Source organism: Macrotis lagotis, chromosome 7 (assembly GCF_037893015.1).
Source record: "Macrotis lagotis isolate mMagLag1 chromosome 7, bilby.v1.9.chrom.fasta, whole genome shotgun sequence".
In the NCBI taxonomy this organism is placed as follows: domain Eukaryota; kingdom Metazoa; phylum Chordata; class Mammalia; order Peramelemorphia; family Peramelidae; genus Macrotis; species Macrotis lagotis.
Window position 1 is genome coordinate 157,104,721 of NC_133664.1, and position 20,759 is coordinate 157,125,479.

Sequence of the window (20,759 nt, forward strand, 5' to 3'; positions counted from 1 at the left end):
ATCCGGCCTCAGACACTTAATGAAAAAACTAAAAAAAAAAAAAGAAATTGAACAAATCATAAAAAAACTTCCAAAGAAAAAATCCCCAGAACCAGATAGATTTAAAAATGAATTCTTTCAAGCGTTTAAAACAAAAATGAGTTCCAGTACTATTAGCTACTTAGGATAAAAAAAACAGGAAAATAAAAGATTCCATAAATTCTATGCTACAAATATGGTCTTAATAACTAAATGAGGACAGGTGAAAACAGAAAGAAAAATTATAGACCACATGTAAAATATATCTATATAACGTTAACTAATATAGACAAAAATATCCCTAATGAATAATGATGAAAAAATTTTAAATCAGGAAGACAACACATTACAAAAATATTATATATCACAGTCTGAATTTATACCAGGAAAGCAGAGCTGGTTTAATCTTAGTAAAAATATAAACATAATCAGATCAGTAAATACAGAAATAGCTTCTGACAGGATATAACACATAATCCTATTTTTTAAAAAAAAACCACTACAAAGCATAGGAATAAAGGGAGCATTTCATTAAAAGATAAACAGTATCTAGTGATCATTATCTGTAATGGAATTAAGAGGTCTTTTCACTAAAATAAGATATAAAGGTTTTTTTTTTTTTTGCAAGGCAAATGGGGTTAAGTGGCCTGCCCAAGGCAACACAGGTAGGTAATTATTAAGTGTCTGAGACCAGATTTGAACACAGGTACTCCTGACTCCAGGGCTGGTGCTTTATCCACTACGCCACCTAGCCACCCCTAAAATAAGATATAAAGCAAGGACATCAATTATCACCATTACTATTCTAAATAGTGCTAGAAATTCAAGCTATAGCAATTACACAAGAAAAAAAAAACTGAAGTAGAAGACTGATGCTTTACTTAGATCTAACTTAAAAAAACTAATAGGAAAAAGTAACAACTACAGTAAGGTATCAACACTTAAACCCACACAATTTATCAGCATTACTGTAAACTGTCAACAAAATCAGTAGAATAGATAAAAGCAGAAATTAATTTAAAAATAACTAAAGACAGTATAAAATATTTGGAAGTCTGCTTGCCAAGACATACATAGAACTAAATGAAAACAATTACAAAACACTCTTTTCACAAATAAAAACAGACCTAAATAATAGAAGAAATATTAATCACTGATAACAACAGTCCAAGCTAATACAGGATAAATGACAATATTATCTAAAATAACTTATTCTATCCTATGCCAATCAAACTACAAAGAATTAATTTAAAGAACCTAAAAAAATCATCTGAGGAACAAAAGGTCAAAAATATCAAGGAAATTAATAAAAACAAAAAAAAAAATAATGGGAACAGAGCCGGTCATGACCAGATCTTAAATTATACTAAAAGCTATAATCATTAAATCAATCTAGTACCATGTAAAAAATAATTTGATCAGTGAAACAGATTAGGTATACAATATACAGGAGCAACAAGCACAGCAGGTTAGTGATTCACAAACCTGAAGATACCAGTCTTTGGATCAAGAACTCATTATTCAGTTAAAAACTACTGGGAAAACTGGGAAACAGTCTGGCAAAAACTAGGTATAGGCTAACATTTCATACCATATACTAAGATGAGCTCCAATGGGTACATGATTTAAATATTAGAGTGACATCATAAAGAAATTCCAGGAGGACAGAAGAAATTTTCTGTTAGATCTAGGGGAAGAATTCATGACCAAATAAGAAAGAGAGAGGTTCACAAGGAGGTTAAAAAGGACAATTTTGATTACATAAAATTGAAAAGTTTAACACAAACAAAACCAAAGAAATTAAAAATAGAAGAGTATTAGCAAGAAATTTATGCAGCAAAATTCTCTGATAATGATTTCATTTCTAAGATACATAGGTAACTGAATCAAACTTATAAGAATAAGAACCATTTTCCAGTTGTTAAGTAGTTAAACAATATTAATAGGCAATTTTCAGGAAAAAAATTCAACAAATTCAGTGCCATTCAAATTTAAATAATTTTGAGGTACTACTTCACCATCCATTAGGTTGACAATTGACAAGAAAAGGAGGGACTTTTAATGCCCTTTTGGTGGAGTTGCACATTTGTCAACTGTTCTAAAAAAGCAACATGGAATTATGCCCTATTGTACTCATATGCCAAGCATTGTCACTACTAGGTCCATGCCTCAAAGAGATCAAGGAAAAAAGAAAAATTACCTCTAGGGACAAAAATATTTACAGCCACTCTTTTTGTGGTGGCAAAGAATTGGAAATTGAAGGGCTGTCCATAAATTTAGGAACCTCTTAACAAGTTATAGTGGACATATAATGGAATGCTACAGTGCTATAATAAATAATGAAGGGAATGGTTGTAGAAAAAACTAGGAAGAATTGTATAAACTGACACAAAGTGAAGTGAGTAGAACCAGACAACAACTTTGAAAGACATGGGAACTCTGATCAAGACAATATAACCAACCACAGTTCCAGAGAACACATATTTAAGTATGCAACCCACCTCCAGAGAGAGTCCACTTTGTACTCAAAGGACAGACTAGAATAATTTTTAGGACACAGATCTTGTAGAAATTTGTTTTATCTGTCTGTCTCTATACATGCATACACACATATACAGTGGAAGAGAGGAAGGATGGAAAAAAAAGAATTACATTTCAAAGCTCTAAGGAACAAGAAATTGAAGGAATCAGAGTATGCAATGAGGAAACAAAATTGTTACTCTTTGCAGATAAATATACCATATGATAGTATATTTAGAGAACTCTAGAAAATCAACTTTAAAACTACTTGAAACATAAATCATCAACAAAGCCCAACAGCAAGAAAAAGAGAAATTCCATTTAAAGTAACTATAGACAATATAAAACACTTGGGAATCACCTGCCAAGACAAACCCAGAAACTATATGAACACAATTATAAAACACTTTCACACAAATTAAGTGAGATCTAAACTATTGGAAAAATGTCAACTGCTCCATGGGTAGGCCAAGTTAATATAATAAAAATGACAATACAACCTAAATTAAATTACATATTTAGTGCTATACCAATAAAACAACCAAAAAACTATTTTACTACAGTAGTAAAAAATAGTAACAAAATTCACCTGGAGCAACAAAAGGTCAAGAATATCCAAGGAACTGTTTAAAAAAAATATAAAGGAACATGGCCTTAACTCTACCAGATCTAAAACTCTATTATAAAGCAGCAGGCCATAGATCAGTGGAATAGATTAGGTCCACAAGAAACTTTTACTACTGTAAATGACTACAGTAATCTACTATTTGACAAAGCAAATGACTCCAGTTTCTGGCATAAAAGAATTCACTCTTGGTCAAAAACTGCTGGGAAAACTGGAAAATAATATGATAAAAACTAGGCAGACACCCTAGTCCAAGATAAAGTCTAGGTGGGTATAGGATTTACACATAAAGGGTGCTACCATAAGCCAATTAGAAGAACAATCCACTGACTGTCAGATCTTTGGAGAGGGGTGGAGTTTATGAGATAAGAACTCACACCCAACTGTAGAAACACCAAGAACTACACAAAGTCTCCAGAGCTGTGCTCACTCAATCAAGGCAGTGTCCTTGTGACAGTCTTCCTCTATGGTGGAATTTATAACTGTTTCATTTCAACATCAAACTTAAGCTATTAGTGGGCCGGCCAGAATCAGGCCTTTCCTACATCATGTGAGCTTTGAACACCCTCTATAACCTTGTCCTAACCTATCTCCTGAACCCCCTTTCCAATTTCTGGTCTGAAGTTTCTCCTCTATATAATAAGGGGATTTGACTAGATGGTCTCACAGGTTTACATTTATTCAGTTCTAAACTATGATAGTACTCTTTCATACAACTCTTGTTTCCACAACACATTCTCAATTGTCCTTTGAACTCATGGGCAGTTCCTGACCATATATTTTTGTGATAACTAAGGGGATTCAACTTATCTTCATGAAAACTTAAAAAAGAGAAAATAAGTGAAAACAAATGGGCAGGAGATATAGAGTTTAAGAAAATATATGTTGGGGAAAATGGAGCTATTAAAATGAAAACAAACCAATCAAACTGTATTACATGGAAAATATCAGAGAACTACTGGAGTATCTATTCTATACTATCTATTCTAAAGGCACTGACTATAATGAAAAATGGAAAATTTTATCTCCAACTCATCCATAAAGTGAGCATTCAGTCTTGTTGCAATGCTGTAATAAACCCCTAGCATTCATTTAAAAAACAACTTAAAAGAAATTTATATATATATATATATATATATATATATATATATATATATCTATATAATGTACACACACAACACACATATATGTTTAGTTTATACTTGATACATTTACTAAACTTTCCTTTTTGTGGCTAATGGAATATCTTTTCATGGCTGACAAAACTATATATATATATAAAAAATTCAGGAGGAAAATGAAGCTTCAGCATACTTTCATCATTTTTGAAGTCTGTCAAACCAAGACACTGGATCTTTTCCCATTTGGAGAGAAAGAGCTATCACTAGATTTGAAAAAGTGCCATCCGACAGGACAGAAGAGCATGCAGTACCTCTTCCAAACCAAAGGAACCAGTGTTTTCTATGATAAATTGCAAATCTAACCCATATGTGTCCTATTCCAACCCCCAAAATAACAGGCTTGGGAATTCCCAACTTAGTGGTTTTCATTTGTTCCAAAAATATTTATTTTCATCTGTTTTATATGTCCAATTTGGGAAAAGGACTCCAGGGGTGCTGGCTTCTTTCTATGTGCCCCACTGGATATCTCTAAACAAGAAAATTTGAAGATGAACTTCCTGCCACAGGCACTGCAGACATTGCATTGTGGCTTCATGCAGTGTACAAGGGTTTCATGTCTGAGTAGAAGAGACTTGAACCCATTGCTCAATGGTATGACTATATTACCAGAAAATTTTCACTGTGTGATTAAAAAATCTTGTTTCTTCCCTAATTTGGAAGAACACAACATTTATGGATCTTCACCTCAATTGATAACAAATTATCCATGGTTTATCAGACATATGGCTTTGTAGGAGGGATTCCAGAAGATGAATACTTAGCCTGAGAGTTATACCACAGATGTCATGTCCTTCAAGTCTAAAACAACACACCATCACAGAATGGATTATTAGAAACAACAAACACCAAGAGAAGCTAGAGAGCAGGAAATAAAATAACAGTGCAGGGCTGATAAATAAAAATCCCTTTGGAAAGTTTGAGAAGTGATCCCTTTAGGGACCAAACCCTACTGGCATGGTTTTTTTATGGGAATTATGAAGAACAAATTATGCTGCTGATGTAATCCAGACTTTATGATATGGTTATTTCTGTTCTTTTCATCACAAGGCACTGTCCAAGGGGGCTAGCTGACCTTAGTTAGAATTACAACTCATATTTGAGCTACTCAGTATTTCCAAAATAGATTTGGTTGAGAAATCTCCTTTGAGTATAACAATCTGCCTTACTTTAGTCATATGATCAAATCCACTTGATCTGTTAAACCTGAGGTCATTTAGATAGTAAACAATTCTCAGACTAACACTAATAATAAAATAAAAAGAAATCTCTCTTTAATCCAAAACATCAAGCCTACCTATCAAATGGCTCCTGCCTTGTGTTCACAGCTCTGCCAAGGATGAAGCGATAAAGGTGTACCAGGTCAAATTGCATTAATACTGTGAAAACTACTTAATCTATTTTTCCTGGGGTATGCCACAAAGCCACGTATTGCTGTAGAGTAGCAAGTGGAAACACTAGTTATTATCAGTAAAAAATTTCAGATACCTAGTCAAGCATCCAAGTGTCAAGATTTAAATTTTATTTCCAAGGGCAGAATTATCTTTACATTTGAATCCTTTCTCTGGCTCTTGGCTTGGGAAATACAGGGTATCCTGTGAAATTTAATATCACCCAAAAGTAGATTAAAAGGTAAATGACTACTATGCTGATGAAGGATAGTCTTCAAAATAACAAATTATGGCTAAGTATAAAAGCATATAGGTTTTTCTATTTGAATAAGGAATGATGAATTCATTAATTCCATCACTAATTGAACAAATTCTTCTCTATTTAAGAATAAGTTCCTTCTTTGAAGAAGTATGCAATAAGTGAAGAAAAAATGCAAACAAAATATAACTTAAGATATATGACACTATAAGGGAGACACAAATAACTTGTTTACAGAAATTTATAGAGAGAAGTTATTCTTAACTGGAATGATCAAAGAAAACATATTAGAAGGAAATAGTATACTCCTTGCAACTACTGTGCAAAGACATAGAAAATGTGCCAGACTGAAAGCTGCTAAGAAAAAAAGATTAGTGAGTCATTTTTCCAGACCAGACCACCTTGGCATAGACAGACAGTGAGTTCTGTGGACACTGGGGCCAGGGTCTGGTTAAGGGGATCTATTGAATCTTTTAGCAGGTAGATTAAATGAAGTCCAATGCTTATGTACTAGGGCAAGAAAAGGGGGCCTATTCAGCACAGAGACATCTGGCACTATGCAGGAAGCAGGGCAGGTATTAAGGGATATCTCCATCACTTATATCCAGAGTTGGGTTTCAGATACAGTGAAGACTGAGGAGGGGACCTGTGACTGAGAATGGAGAACTAGCACTTTGAACCAGTGGAAGAATACTGGGCTCTGTACTGGGCAGGAGGAGTAACAGTTGAAAATTTACAACAAGCAGACAAAGAAAAAAAATCAAGCAGCAAGTCAGGATAACACCCAGTTAAGAGCCAGTGCATTGAAGGAGTCAAGAATTAATTATAATATAAAGCAGTAATCATCAAAGAATCTGGTACTGGCCAAGACATAAGAATAGTGAATCAATGCAACAGATTAAGTACATAATACACAGTGGTAAAGGACCATATGTAATTCAAACCATTTGACCCAAGCTTTTGGGACAAGAACTCACTCTTTGACAAAAACTTCTGGGAAAATTGGAAAGCAGTTTGGAAGAAACTAGTCATAGACTATCATCTTACAATAGATGTCAATATAAGGTCAAAATTAATAAATGATTTAGAAATAAGGGATGATTAGTAAATACAGAAAAACATTATCTTATACTGTATTCAAAGATAAGTTTAAAATGAATATGATTTATACATAAAGAGTGATAAGTTAGGCGGGAAAGGAATAGTTTATCTGTCAGATCTATGGAAAAGGGAAAAATTTATGACTTAAAGATAGAGAGCATTACAAGATAAAAATCTTTTAATTTTGCTTATATTTAAAAAATTTTTTAGTACAAATTAAAACAGTTTAGCCAAGATTAGAAGGAAAAGGACAAAGTTGGGGGAAAAATTTATAGCAAGTTTCTCTGATAAAGATCTTATTACTCAAATAGAGTCAAACTTAGAAGAATATAAGTCATTTTCCAAATGATAAGTGGTTAAAGGATAAGATCAGAGGTTCTCAGATGAAGAAATCAAAGTTATCTTTAGTCATATGAAAAAAATTTCCCAAAGTACTACTTGATTAGAGAAAAGCAAATTAAGACAACTCTGAGGTAGAACCTCATAGATGTGAGATTGGATGATAAAACAGAAAAGGAAAAGAGCAAATGTTGAAGGAGATGTGGGAAAATTGGGGTACTAATGCACTGTTGGTAGAGTTGTGAATGAATCTAACCATTCTGGAGAGCAATTTGGAACATATCCAAAGGACTATAAAACTGCACACCATTCAATCTAGCAATATTTGAATCCCAAAGAGATTTTAAAAAAGGAGAAGGGGGAAATAATTTATCTGTACAAAAATATTTATAAGCAACTCTTTTGTGGTGGCAAATAACTGGAAATTGAAGGGATATCTAGCAATGGAGGAATGGCTGAAAAAATTTTGGTATAAGATTATAATGGAATACTAGAGTGCTATAAGAAATGATGGGGGGGGGGGCAGCTAGGTTGTGCAGTGGTTAGAGCACTGGCCCTGGAGTCAGGAATACCTGAGTTCAAATCCGGCCTCAGGCAAGACACTTAACCCCATAGCCTTGCAAAAACTAAAAAAACAAACAAACAAAAAAAAACCCCAAATGATGAGCAGGATGATTTTAGAAAAATCTCCAAAGACTTACATGAACTCATATAAAATAAAGTGATCAAAGCCAGGAGAACAGCATACAGAGTAAAAAGCAACACCAAACTATGATCAACTATAAATGACTTAACTACTTTCAAAAATACAATAACTTAAGATAATGCCAAAGAATTCATGATGAAAATTGCTATCCACCTTCAGAGAAAGAACTGATGGAATCTGAATGCAGATCAAAGCCTATTTTTTTTCACTTTACTTTTTCATAGTTTTTTTCCTTTGGTCTGTTTCTCTTTCACTAATGATCGATACGGAAATTTTTGTATGAGAGCACATGTATAACTTACTATTTTAAGTAGAGAATTCGGAATTCAAAATTTTAAAAAGAAATGTTAAACAATATTTTTACATGTAATTGGGGAAAATAAAATATTCAAAAATAAAATAAAATATTCTAAATATTCTAAATCTCTGGAGAATACTTAATGATAATAAAAGTACACAAATTCCACAGTTGTTTGTGGGAACTTTTAAAAAATGACTATGATTTAGAACATAAAAACTTCAACAAAATGCAGTAAAGTGGAATCATTTTCATGGACCACAAAAATAAAGGGTTGCTAAAGAAAGAATTGAAAATTGGCAACTAATTTAATCATAAAGAATGGGTAGGTCAAAGAACAAATTACAGAAATAATAATTCATTAAAGATAATGATAACAATGAGAAAATATACTAAAAATTTCAATATATAACCAAAGTAGTTCTTCTCTTTAATTAGTTACTTTTTACTTTTTTAAAAACTTTGGGTTCCAAATTCTCTTCTTCCCTCCCCCACTCCCCTACTAAGATGGAAAGTAATATATAAATTAGTCATGTGAAATCATACACAATATATTTCCATGTTGGTCATGTCATTAAAAAAGGCAAAAAATAATGAAAAATAATAAATAAATTTATGCTCAGAGTGTGTCAGTTCTCTCTTTGGAGGTGGATAGCATTTTTTCCGTAGTGAATCCTTTGGAATTGTCTTGAATCACTGTATCGATTAGAAAACTTGGGTCTTTCATAGTTGATCATCATTCCAATAGTGCTATTAATTAATATGTACAATGTTCTCCTGGTTTGCTCACTTCACTCTGCATCAGGTTCATATAAGTCTTCTCAAGTTTTCTGGAACCATCCCCTTTACCATTCCTGATAGCACAACATTACTCTATCACAATTAATATGCCACATCCCTCAACTGATTAATATTTCTTCTATGTCTAATTCTTTGCCACCACAAAAAAGTGCTATAACTATTTTTGTACATATTTTTACATACATCTTTTGCTTTTTAAAAAAAATCTCTTTGGGGTACAGATCTAGTAATGGGCAAAGCCATTTTTAAGGGGAATTTTATATCTCAAAAACCAAAAAAAGTGTCTTGCTATCTCTCCCATACTAATTTCTAACAGGTCTAATATCATTTTTAATTGGCAAAAAAAAAGAAATCACTTTTATTGGCACAGAAGCTTTAACCCAAGTCTAAACACATTTATCATGTCATCAATAAATGAGAAAAAAAGAAGATATATCAACAAACTGATTATGCAACTAAAAATAACTAGTAAGTCAACAAATTATAAAACTGCAGTAGAAATTGTGAAAATCAAAAAAGGGAGACAAGTTTTTTTAATGACAAATAAAACTAGAAGTTTTTGAAAATAAAATATAAAACTCATTAATTTGTTTTTTAAAAAAATAAGAGGAAAACCAAATGACCAGTATCAAAAATTTTTATATATGTATTTAGAAAAATGTGGAATAAAGCAATTACTAGAAACTATTTTGCCTGATTATACATCAATAAAATTGACAATTTTAGATGAAATGGTTCAATATTGACAAAAATATAAAATAGTCATATTAACAGAATAAGAAATAGAAAATTTAAACAAATCTTAGAAAAACTGAACATTCCATAAATGAAATGACAAAGACAAAAGTCTCAGGACCAATAGATTTACAAATGGATTCTATTAAACATTTAAAGAGCAATTAATTCCATATAACATAAGCTGTCTTAAAAGACAGAAAAAGAAAAGATCATGCCAAATTCCTTGTATAATACAAATATAGTCTTAATACCTAAATCATAAAGAGTCAAGACAGAAAAAGAAAACTGTAAGTCAAAATCTTAATGAATAGTGATGCAAAAACTTTAAATATTAGCAAGGAGACTATAGAAATATATCACAAAAAATATACTAAGATCATATGGAATTATACTTAATTTAGTATTGATTCAATATTAGAAAAAGTATCAACAATAATGAGCCACATTAATTAAAAAAATCACATTAATATATGAGGAGATGCAGAAAAACCTTTTGACAAAATAACATCCATTTCTGAGAGGGAAGACTCTCACTAAAATATTAAAGGAATGAACAGATCTTTTCTTAAACTGTTAAGTACTATCCCTCTAATGTCAAGAGCCAGTATTTATAGCTTTATATAAGACAACAAAGACAAAAAGGAAAAGAATTCAAATGTACAAAAATATTTATAGCAACCCTTATAGCACTAAAGAATTGGAAACTAAGGGAGTGCTCATTAATTAGAGAATGGCTAAACAAATTATGTTATATGAATAAATGAAATTCTATTGTGCTGTTAAGAAATTACTGTTTCAAAGAAATCTGGGAAAATTTTTATGAAGTGATAGAGATAAGGAGAAAAATTAACACAAAGATGTGGAAACATACTACCCATCTAAAGTCAAAGGGAAAGAATTTAGTGTTTCAGATTGAAGTATATTTTTTAGACATGGTCAACGTAGGAATGCCAGACTATGCATAGTTGTTACAAGATGTAAATAAATCAGTTTTACAATTTCTTCTTTTTCAACCCAAGATATCAGATTATAAGTATTTCCTGTTGGATTCCATGTTCCTGAATTTCTAACCAATCAAGAGTCTGTGTAGTGAGATTTTAGTTGGATCTGAATTGATATAAAGCTTATTTTTTAACTGCCATTACATTTTTGGTTAGAACTATATTATTATACAGAGGCAAATATGGTACTGGTTATGGTACTTGAAACAGCAAGGCCTGGGTTCAAATCCTGCCTATGACATATACTAGTGGCATGATCATGAGTATCTCTCTAAGAATATAAGTAACAGATAAAGTGTCAATGTACATGAATGAAAGAAGTTTCCATGTGGAAAAAAATCTCAAGTCCAAACTTTCTTACTCTCCCAAAATAAATATACAAAATATTTTTCTATGTCTTTTGACATATAATAGTCAAAATCTAAACAATCATTTTTAGAAAATATCTCCATATTTCTATTTGGTATCTCATGGGTAAGAAGTATGAGAATGAGTGAATGAGTGAGTGTGTGTGTGTGTGTGTGTGTGTGCGCGTACGCATGCACACACGTGTCAGTGTACAAAATGAACTTATTTCTGTGCAAATGAATATTCTGGATATAACATAAATCAGCAGTGATAAAATGATACAACCAACAAATCATTTTGATCCTGGAGACCATTTTTGATTCATGAATATTAGTATATGTACTTAACTCCTTTTTTCAGATTATTTCTGAGCCAGAGACTAATTCTGTCAGGGTAATCAAAGGAAAATATTGGTCACATAATAAGTATCTATGGGTAGTTTAATAATTCCCAAAATGAAATACCTGGATCACATTACAGTTAGCATTTGAAGAAGGGAGCCCTGGAAATTAGGATGTCACACAAAGGAAATTAAAAGGCTGAAAACTGCAATCAAATATATAATATTCTTATTTCAGCATGGCCAATGACAATTCATTAGGTGGCAAAAATGGAACTTTCTTACCATTGATTGTTATACCATTGTCTTTTGGAACTTCTGTTATTTCTTGTAAAGTGATTTCTGGATTCACATCAACTTTGCTCCCTGACAGTTGCAAATGAGCTTTGAGAGAAGATGGGACTTTGATTGTAATAGATCCTGGAATGAATTAAAAGACTAGATTATCTATGCAACTAATTAAAAACAAAACTACAATGTCCAGCTCCTGGCCTTTTCTTTCTCCTGTTAATTTAACAAGGGAGCATTTTCACTCCCATAGCATTTTTTCCTTCTAAACCTTTCCCCTACACATTTTCACTGTGATCTCTTTTCCTGGTCCCCAGCCAAAAAAAGAAAAGGATCAAGGCAGTTCTGGAGCACCTGGTAACCACATTCACTTCAGGGAATGAGTCCTGAGGCCATTAGGAGCTCCCATTTTTCTGCAGACAGTTCCGGCCAGCTCACAGCCCCAAGAGAAGATGCACAGTCAGCAGTTTACTTCATCTGCAGCCTGCAGTCAAGGATTTGCTATTATTTCCTCACTGATGTCAATTGTGTTTTATGAATCATCTGTTGGGGAACATTCTGTAGACTGCACAACCCCTAGGCTGGCTCCAGGAAACCATATACTATAGGAGTCATAGCTTTACAAGGATTTATTCCAAATGTGGCTACAATGAATAATTGCATCATGATACTGATTGCATATGCACACTTAAAATTCTGGGACTGAGGACTTTTAGGTCATAAGATTTTAGACCTTAAAGGTTTTTCAGTCCAACCCTCTCATTTAACAGATAAGGAAACTGAGGCCCAACAAGTGAAATGACTTTCTCACAAACAGTATTTTAACTCAGGTTACCATATGGTTTCCAAGATGCTGTCTTAAGAGAAAATTTTCCTATTGTACAATAACTTTTTTTTTTAAACCTGAAGGACTCTCAAGAAAAAAATTGGATAATGTAATAAAATACCTTAGAAAGGCTTCTTATTTGAATACTAAGGACTATAATTCTTTTGGCCAGATTTCATTTAGTTTTAAGGTACTTTTTAAGTACTTTACGTAGTTTTTAAGAGCCAAGGATAAAAACTCAATTTTCATATAACCCTATCTGCAACCTTGCTGAAAGAAATCAGAACAATTCTTTGGTAAGACTTTTCAAAACACTTTTAACACTGGCTATCGTACTATTTTAGCAGCTTTCTAACCTATATAACATACAGCTAGCAATACATACTTTTTAAAGAGCATCGATCACATCTTCATGAATCAAGATGGTCACAATGATATGTTTTTGAAGATTAAATTTTGAATGAATCTTTTTAAAAAAGAGTTCTAATAGCACATTTTCCATGTAGTCTGGTTAATATCAGTTTTAATTATACTTAAGTAACTCCACATCTGGTTAGGAGAAAACTAAAAATATTCCTCTATTCCCACCCTGAAAGTGAGGTCTGCAAATGAGTGGCAACTGAAAATAACTGAACACAGAAATATACTTAAGGAATTATTTTCATTCTTTTTTTTCCCCACAACTCTTTGTGGGTTAGAAGGTAATGCTGCTGGGGTTACTTAAAGCTTGGGGAAGATGAATGTACCCACTTATGCAGTCAGACAAAACTGTAGACATAGATAATCCACACTATTTGTAGAAAAAGTTATGATAAAAATAATAGTCCAAACTCAAATGTGAATACTGAACAGAGTATAAATTTTCCATTCTAGAGGGATTTAGATGTAGATTTAAAACAGAAAAAATAAAGAGAGAACATGGAAACACTTTTTTCTTAGGAACCTTTTTCCAAAAATAAAAATAAGCCAGCAAAACAAATTACACAGGGTTTCCATCTCTAAATATGCAAGAATTTTAAGTGGCCCAAGGTTAATCAATAATCATTCTCCTTTAGCAAGAACCTGAAATTTGAAGTGCCTGTTTTTTTTTCCCTAAATCCTAACACAGGGCTGTTCAACCATGCTTTTAAAAGTTTTTATTGAAACAAGAGACTATATATTTTGATTTGCCATTTTAGTGAGAGCTTTGCGGCAGCTTGGTTTTGTTTACTAAACCATAGAGGGTTGTATAAAATCACACTGCCAGTCACATTTTGGACAGCCTGTCTTAACATATTAAAATAAACTCAACATCTAGTAATCATTCATAATTATTAATACCAACTCTTCAGTCATGAGGAATTCAAAAAGTCATCTTGTGACTTCTTACAAGGTAAAAGGGAACAAATAGTCTTCACCTCTTTTTGCCAAATAGATGCACAAGAGGTTAAAGTGACTGATGTTGCACCCTGGATGAGACAGTGGCAGAATTAGAATGGATTCCAGACATCTTTAGTCATCATTACACCACAAAGTTCTATATTGCTTTCTGCTGTCCCCATCATAGATAATATTTCCATGTGGAATTAGTTAACAGAAATAAAGACTGAAAATTTTGATCTCATTTATCTTTGTGCTTCTGCCAATAACACAATCACAGTAGGAGACAAGGCAGGATTGCAATCCTACTATGTTATGTCAGCAGGAAGGCTATTGGAACAAAACCAAATAATGATCAAATCAAGGTCCCAGTCAAAAGTCTGATCCAGGGGCATGAGGTCAATAATTTTTTTCTCTTCCATTCTAACAAAACAGGAAAACCATTTTAATGTAAGAAGCACTTTAGTCTTTCTTCTTTATCCTGCTAAAAATGAGAGGTAACATGGTGAAAGAACTTTGTAGTTAGAGATAGTAAATCTGGGTTTGAGTTCTGATCCTTCTCTGATAGCAGACCATGGAGATACCTCTACAGAAGTTTAAGCCTTACTTAATTCCCTTATTTATAAAATAGAGATGATAATCCTTACATTACCTAATTCACAAGGCTACTTTGAGGAATGCAAACTACAAGGGACATATTCATATTCAAAATATGAACCTTATTGCTATTTTTATTCTGATATTAAGGAGAAAAATAGGATTCTAGCTTTGATACTATATTAGTTTCTATTACATTCTACTATTATTATATCTAAAAATGCCAAGACTTAAAGTCTTTTCATTAAACAATTAGCTTAAGACCACTTCAGCAACAAAAGGACTCCTGCAGAACAATTATGCCACCCAATCTATGTGTCATCATGAAAAAAAAAGGACCAGAACCCAACTGAATTTGTGAAAACAATGACACTTTTGATGAGAATTGAGTTTGGGCCATCTACATTGAATTATTTTTGCTAGTAATTAAATTTGCAATGTTTTATAAATGCTATTGCAACAAACCAATCAGGAGATCACCAAAAAGGTCCCATGACAATATATACTTTATGAATCGTGAGTCAGAGCAATGCTGTTTCCAAATTATTTGGTCTCTAATGTAAATTCTAAAAAGCATGTTGGTTTTTCTTAAATCCTTAAAAATCCCATCTTCTTATATGCTCAGAAAGTTCAAAAGTGAAAAAAAAATTTAAATCCACAATAATGATTACCTGCTGAGACAAAAAATCTGAAACATTTTATAATGGTTTTCATGAAACAGTCTCCAAACCTAAATGTCTAGCATTTGTGTGTGTGTGTGTGTGTATGTGTACATACACACATATGTATTTGCCAACATTAAATTGCATAAAATGAATAGCTGTTTCAGTATGTACAGATCATTTGGTTTTTGAGTGTTATGTAAAGCTTTCAATTTACTAACCTTTATGAGATTTCAAGTCCACATTTCCCATTTGGCTGACATAAACATCTACAGAACCCTGATGTGTTGAAGCTTTTAGGTATCCATTTAATGAATCTGTGAAAAAAGATTACAAGGATAAAGTGATTTAGTAGTGATACATCATTTTTCTTAGTATAAGAATTTTAAATCTGAAGTGAAGGTAACTTTAGGAAAAATTAAAAGTCAAGTTCTAAGGCTGATTCTAAAGGGTATTGACTATTACTTTCTTAACTTTTAACATTTACATTTTCATAATAATTATTTTTACTAGATTCCTAAAAAACTAGCATACATTATGATGACTCAATTACCATTTTCCTTGGATAGTAATCCCACTAAGTTTTGAGGTAGTTATATGATCAGTATTGAATGTGACAGAGCTATGGTAAGTACTGAGGTTACAAAGAAGGGCAAAAATAATCCTTCACAGTCTAATGGGAGAGACAACATGCAAACAATTATGTACAAAAAGACTATGTACAAGGATAAATAGTCAACAGAGGAAAGTAAGAGAGTTTGGGAAGGCTGGGAATTGAAGGAAGACAGAGAATCCAGGAAGCAGGGCTGAAGGAAGTAGAGCAAGATGCCCTGAACCAGAAGATGGATGATCAGAGAGGGGATGCCAAGGGTGATACAATCAAGCCTAAGCTTCAGAATCTGTATTATAAATCTAAAACCTTCACTTCAACAATTTTATAGCTCCTAAAAAGTATGACTGCTTTAGCTTTTTGTGCCAACTGTGAGGCAGAAGAGGGAATGGGGACCAAAAACAGATAAAGAATTTGAAAATCAATTAAAAGGTATTGTTCAAATTTAGAACTGGAAGTTTTAATACTTTTGGGCTGCTACAAAAACCTAGTTTGCTACCTGAATCCTTTCACAGCATACCCAACATACAAACCTTACAGTCTCAGTTCAAAAGACATATAAGTTGGACAGAGATATAAAGCAATAAAAGAGTTTAACTAGTTTTCTTCTCCAAAATCAATGGCAAGAAACAAGTCAAAACGTGGAGAAGGAGAAAGAAAATGAGGAAATACAATAATATTACTCACAGATTCAGCAGATTTGTATTCTACAACGAAGTTGTAACTGTCACTTCTCAAATAATCTGAAGTGACAGACTAGACTAGCCAGGAGAAATGAAGAAGAAAATTTATTTCCTACAAAGTTGGAGAATGTGCACATTTTGTGAACAGGATATTTTGTATTCACTCATGAACAATGTAGATTGTGATATGCCCTTTATATGAATTAACTTATTTATTGCTTATATGCCATAAGTCAAAACTAATATTGAGAAGTTAAACTTTTGGAGACAAGAGCTGATGCTACAAAAGGCACCAACTAGTTTTTTGAAAACTTCTTTATTATCCCTGAAGACATGCAAGCTAAAATGTAAAACTAAACAAATCAACAAATGTGCTTATGATTTCAATGAACAAGAATTAAGAAGTATTACTTTAGGGGGCAGCCAGGTGGTGCAGTGGATAGTCAGAAGTACCTGAGTTCAGATCTGGCCTCAGACACTTAATAATTGCTTAGCTGTGTGACCTTTGGCAAGTCACTTAACCCCATTGCCTTAAATTAAAAAAAAAACAAGTATTATTTCTTATTTATTCTGATGAAGGAAAAGAAAAAACAAGATGTCTATCTCTCAGGTAACTCTTCATTTCTTTTCTTCCTTAAGTATCAAACACCAGATTTTTAACATCTGAACAAATGTACTATAATAGTGACCCCTCAGAGATCATCAAGAGACTAACTGATTTATTTTCATAGAATAAAAATTGCATAATCAAGGATATCGGACAAACGTTAATCTTTACTTTTTGTGCATTTACTTTCATATATGATTCCAACTACAAACAATTTTCCAAGAATCAAAGTAAAAATTTCATTTTTTGATGTGACATTGAAGTTATCTAAAAAAAGGCAGAAATGGTTCTGGTCCAGAAATAGTCTCACCATAAATACTGGTTTACAAAATACAGAAAAATTCCAAGGGTCTCAAGAGCATCCTAGGGAGGAAATATACATTAGAAGATGATTAATACAAAGTGAAAAGGAATCCTTTGTCCAGACAGTGGTTGTAGCAAGCAGGATCCCACTGAGAGTTTTTTTGTCATTATAATATTGGCAAGAACTTTATATGCTTGACAGATTAAACTAAGTTATGAATAGGGAAAATATATTAGTATACAGTTAAAAAAACCACCTGAAATCACAAAGATGAATTTAGTTGAAGTAAATCAGGGATGACATAGAATATCTAATAATGAACTATACCATGAATATAAAAACTTGGCTAATAGCAGAGTAAAAAAAAAATAAAGAGTAAGACTAGGATCCCAGGGGAGGAATGGGTTGCAAATTCAATTAAATTTAATTCAACAAATTCTTATGAAATGCAAACTGTGTACAATTATACCATCACACTCAAGTCAAGACATCACCCATTGATGTCATAAGTCCTCTTTGAAAAAAGAAAGCATGAATGACAGAACCAGTTCTTTATCAAAAGCTTGCCTAGGACCACAGTCAGAGAGCAGCTGCAGGGTATGCAGGGCGGTGATGAATATTTGTCAAGCTTTCTGTTTATCCTCTTTTTCAAGGTGAGGCAATCCTAAATAAAATTCTCTAATTGAACTATTTTTGTATCAGGTCCTGTTTAAGGACAGAACATGTGTACTTTCATTCCAGAATTAACCTACCATTAAAAAAACAGTATCCCATTGAAACAAACTCCTTGTGAAGGTTAGCTAACACTAGGTATCTGGTTCATTTTCTTTGACTCTCTTCTAAACTTTTTGCAATGTGTAATTCCAATCTCATTAAACTGTTCTCTCCAAAATTATAAAAACTCTCTTAATTACTAAATCTAATATCTTTTTTTCATGCTTCTTGACTTCTTTGTAGCATTATAAAATAGTTGATCTTGCTCTCCTCCTGGACACTCCCCTACTGCAATTTCAATCTACTTCTCTCATAGTTCTCCCCTAAGTTCCTCCTTTGTTAGTTCATCTATGGCACATCCACTGAGCAATGTGTACCCCAAGGCTCTGGTTTGGATCATCTTCTCTTATTCCTCTATCTCATCTGGTGATCACATTAGCTCTAATGGTTTCACTTATCATCTCTATGCAGATAACTAGCAGGGAATTGATGATAACGAATATAAAGAAATAGTAAAAAAAAAAAAGCACATAGCTGCTTGCCTTTGGATGAATTCAAGTCACCTATCCTATATAACCCAGATCACTGAATCCTTAAATAGCTAGCAGATGTGATTGTTGAGTCAGTGATTGAAAGATAATGGAAAAGAAGAAAGATATGAGATTGGAAAAAGTCAAATGTCAAGATTTTCAGAAAAAGGAAAGAGAACAGAGTACAAACCAATAGGCCAGTAAGATTTACTTCAGTTCCTAGGAATAGTCTAGAATATATTATTATTATTAAAGAAATGGTTGGCAAATACCTAGAAAGAAAAGTAGGGATTAAAAGGAGCTAAAATGGCTTCATGAAGTACAGGTCATTGTTGACAGCCAAGCTCGGCCCTGTGAGCCCTGGCCAGAGGAAAGTCCCTCCCCCTCCCCACCTTTCCTACCAATGGACCTGCAGAACTTCAACTGCTGACCTTGGCCAGATTGGGGGGGGGGGGGAGGCTAGTGAGGTTAGGTGTTTAACTGGGGAAGCAAATGCTTCCTAATCAAAAGCCCCCTGCCCCCACTCCCCAATGCCTTGAAATTCTGAGCAGGTAGCTTCCATTTTTTCCTTTTGCCACTTGTGGAGGTTTTAAGGGCAAAACAGTTTTCCTAGTTTCCTTCTCAAGTCAGAGTCTTCCTAAAACAGAGAGGTGAAGCTCACTTTGCCTCTCCATTTAGGCTGAATCAGGTTTCACTTACTACACAACATGAACCTCTGTGTAATAAAAATTGGAGCAAATTTTATCTTATAAGAGATTTCTCTTCTTCTGCCCAGTTCTACGTTACAATTGCAGACGTGGTCTTCCTAGACTGCACTGCTGTACTTATTGGTCAGATTCAAGCCTGCAATAATAATAAGTTGACATACTGCTACTTTAACTCTGTGACCAGTATGGGATCTCTCAATGTATCTGTGATCTTTGGTTTTCTGAACTTGTTATTTTTGGGGACAAAATATTTGGTTTGTATGTAAGAAGACCAGTTTGCACATATTGCCAGAATCTTTAGAAACAATGCAACTTGTTTCTAATAAAAATAATGGTGTTTGCAATAAATTGATGGCTTAAAAATTCAGCTAGTTTTTATATGAAATATGTGCCTGAGATTCAAATTCTGGATGTAAATGTTTCAATTTATAGACTCAAAAGATCTAGAAACTTATTATGAAACTGTATACATAAAAATGAATGTATAGTTGCCTTCATTTAATTTTTTGCATAGTAAAAGTGTTTTATCTCTTAGGCCTTAACAAATATATCTTTATCAGGAAGGGGATGTATTATCCTATTTTAAAAAAGGAAGAAACTTTTGAATTACACATACTCTAAAGTTGTACAGTTCATATGCCTTAAGATGTCTTTATTTAAAAAAAGCTTATTGCTTTATAAATTCAGCATAGAAGAAAAAGTGTTTACTTCAGAACTGAAATCTAAATAGTGTTCTTCTTAAGCATAATTCCTGAATGCAGAAATGGGTTTTAAAATAAATAACCTTCAATAATTAAAAAACAAAACAAAACAGGTCATGCATGTCAGACTAACCTCATTTCCTTTGAAAGGATTACTTTACTACTACTCAATCAGAAAAATGGAATGCTGAATACAATTTAACCTTAATTTTAGCAGATTTTTGATAAAATATTTTGTGTTATTCTCATGATCTCAGACATATAGATTAGACAATAGCATTACCAGATCTAGAACTGATTGAGTAGTATATTTAACAAGTTTTTGTTGCCACTGTGCCAGGACATCTCTAGGAGAGCACCCCAGAGACCTGTGCTTGAGTTTGTGACCCTTAACATTTTTATTAATGAAATGAATAAAGGTCTACCAAATTTTCAGGTGACATAAAACTATAAGCAACAACAGAAGATTAAAAAAAATTAAAAACAAAAAAACAAAAACCCCAAACCT

At 32.8% G+C, this 20,759-nt stretch overlaps 1 protein-coding gene and 1 pseudogene across 2 annotated transcripts in view; one reads left to right on the plus strand and one right to left on the minus strand.

The window, feature by feature from the left end:
- FAM185A (family with sequence similarity 185 member A) overlaps positions 1-20,759 on the minus strand; it is a 103,711-nt gene that overhangs the window by 26,360 nt on the left and 56,592 nt on the right. For both annotated transcript variants that reach the window (XM_074194003.1, XM_074194002.1), the window contains 2 exons: positions 15,617-15,712; positions 11,949-12,083 (listed from right to left, as the gene is read on the minus strand). In XM_074194003.1, coding sequence (XP_074050104.1) covers positions 11,949-12,083; positions 15,617-15,712 — 231 coding nt within the window. The remainder of the gene's footprint in view (positions 1-11,948; positions 12,084-15,616; positions 15,713-20,759) is intronic.
- Positions 15,993-19,910, plus strand: LOC141493562 (synaptophysin-like protein 1 pseudogene; annotated as a pseudogene).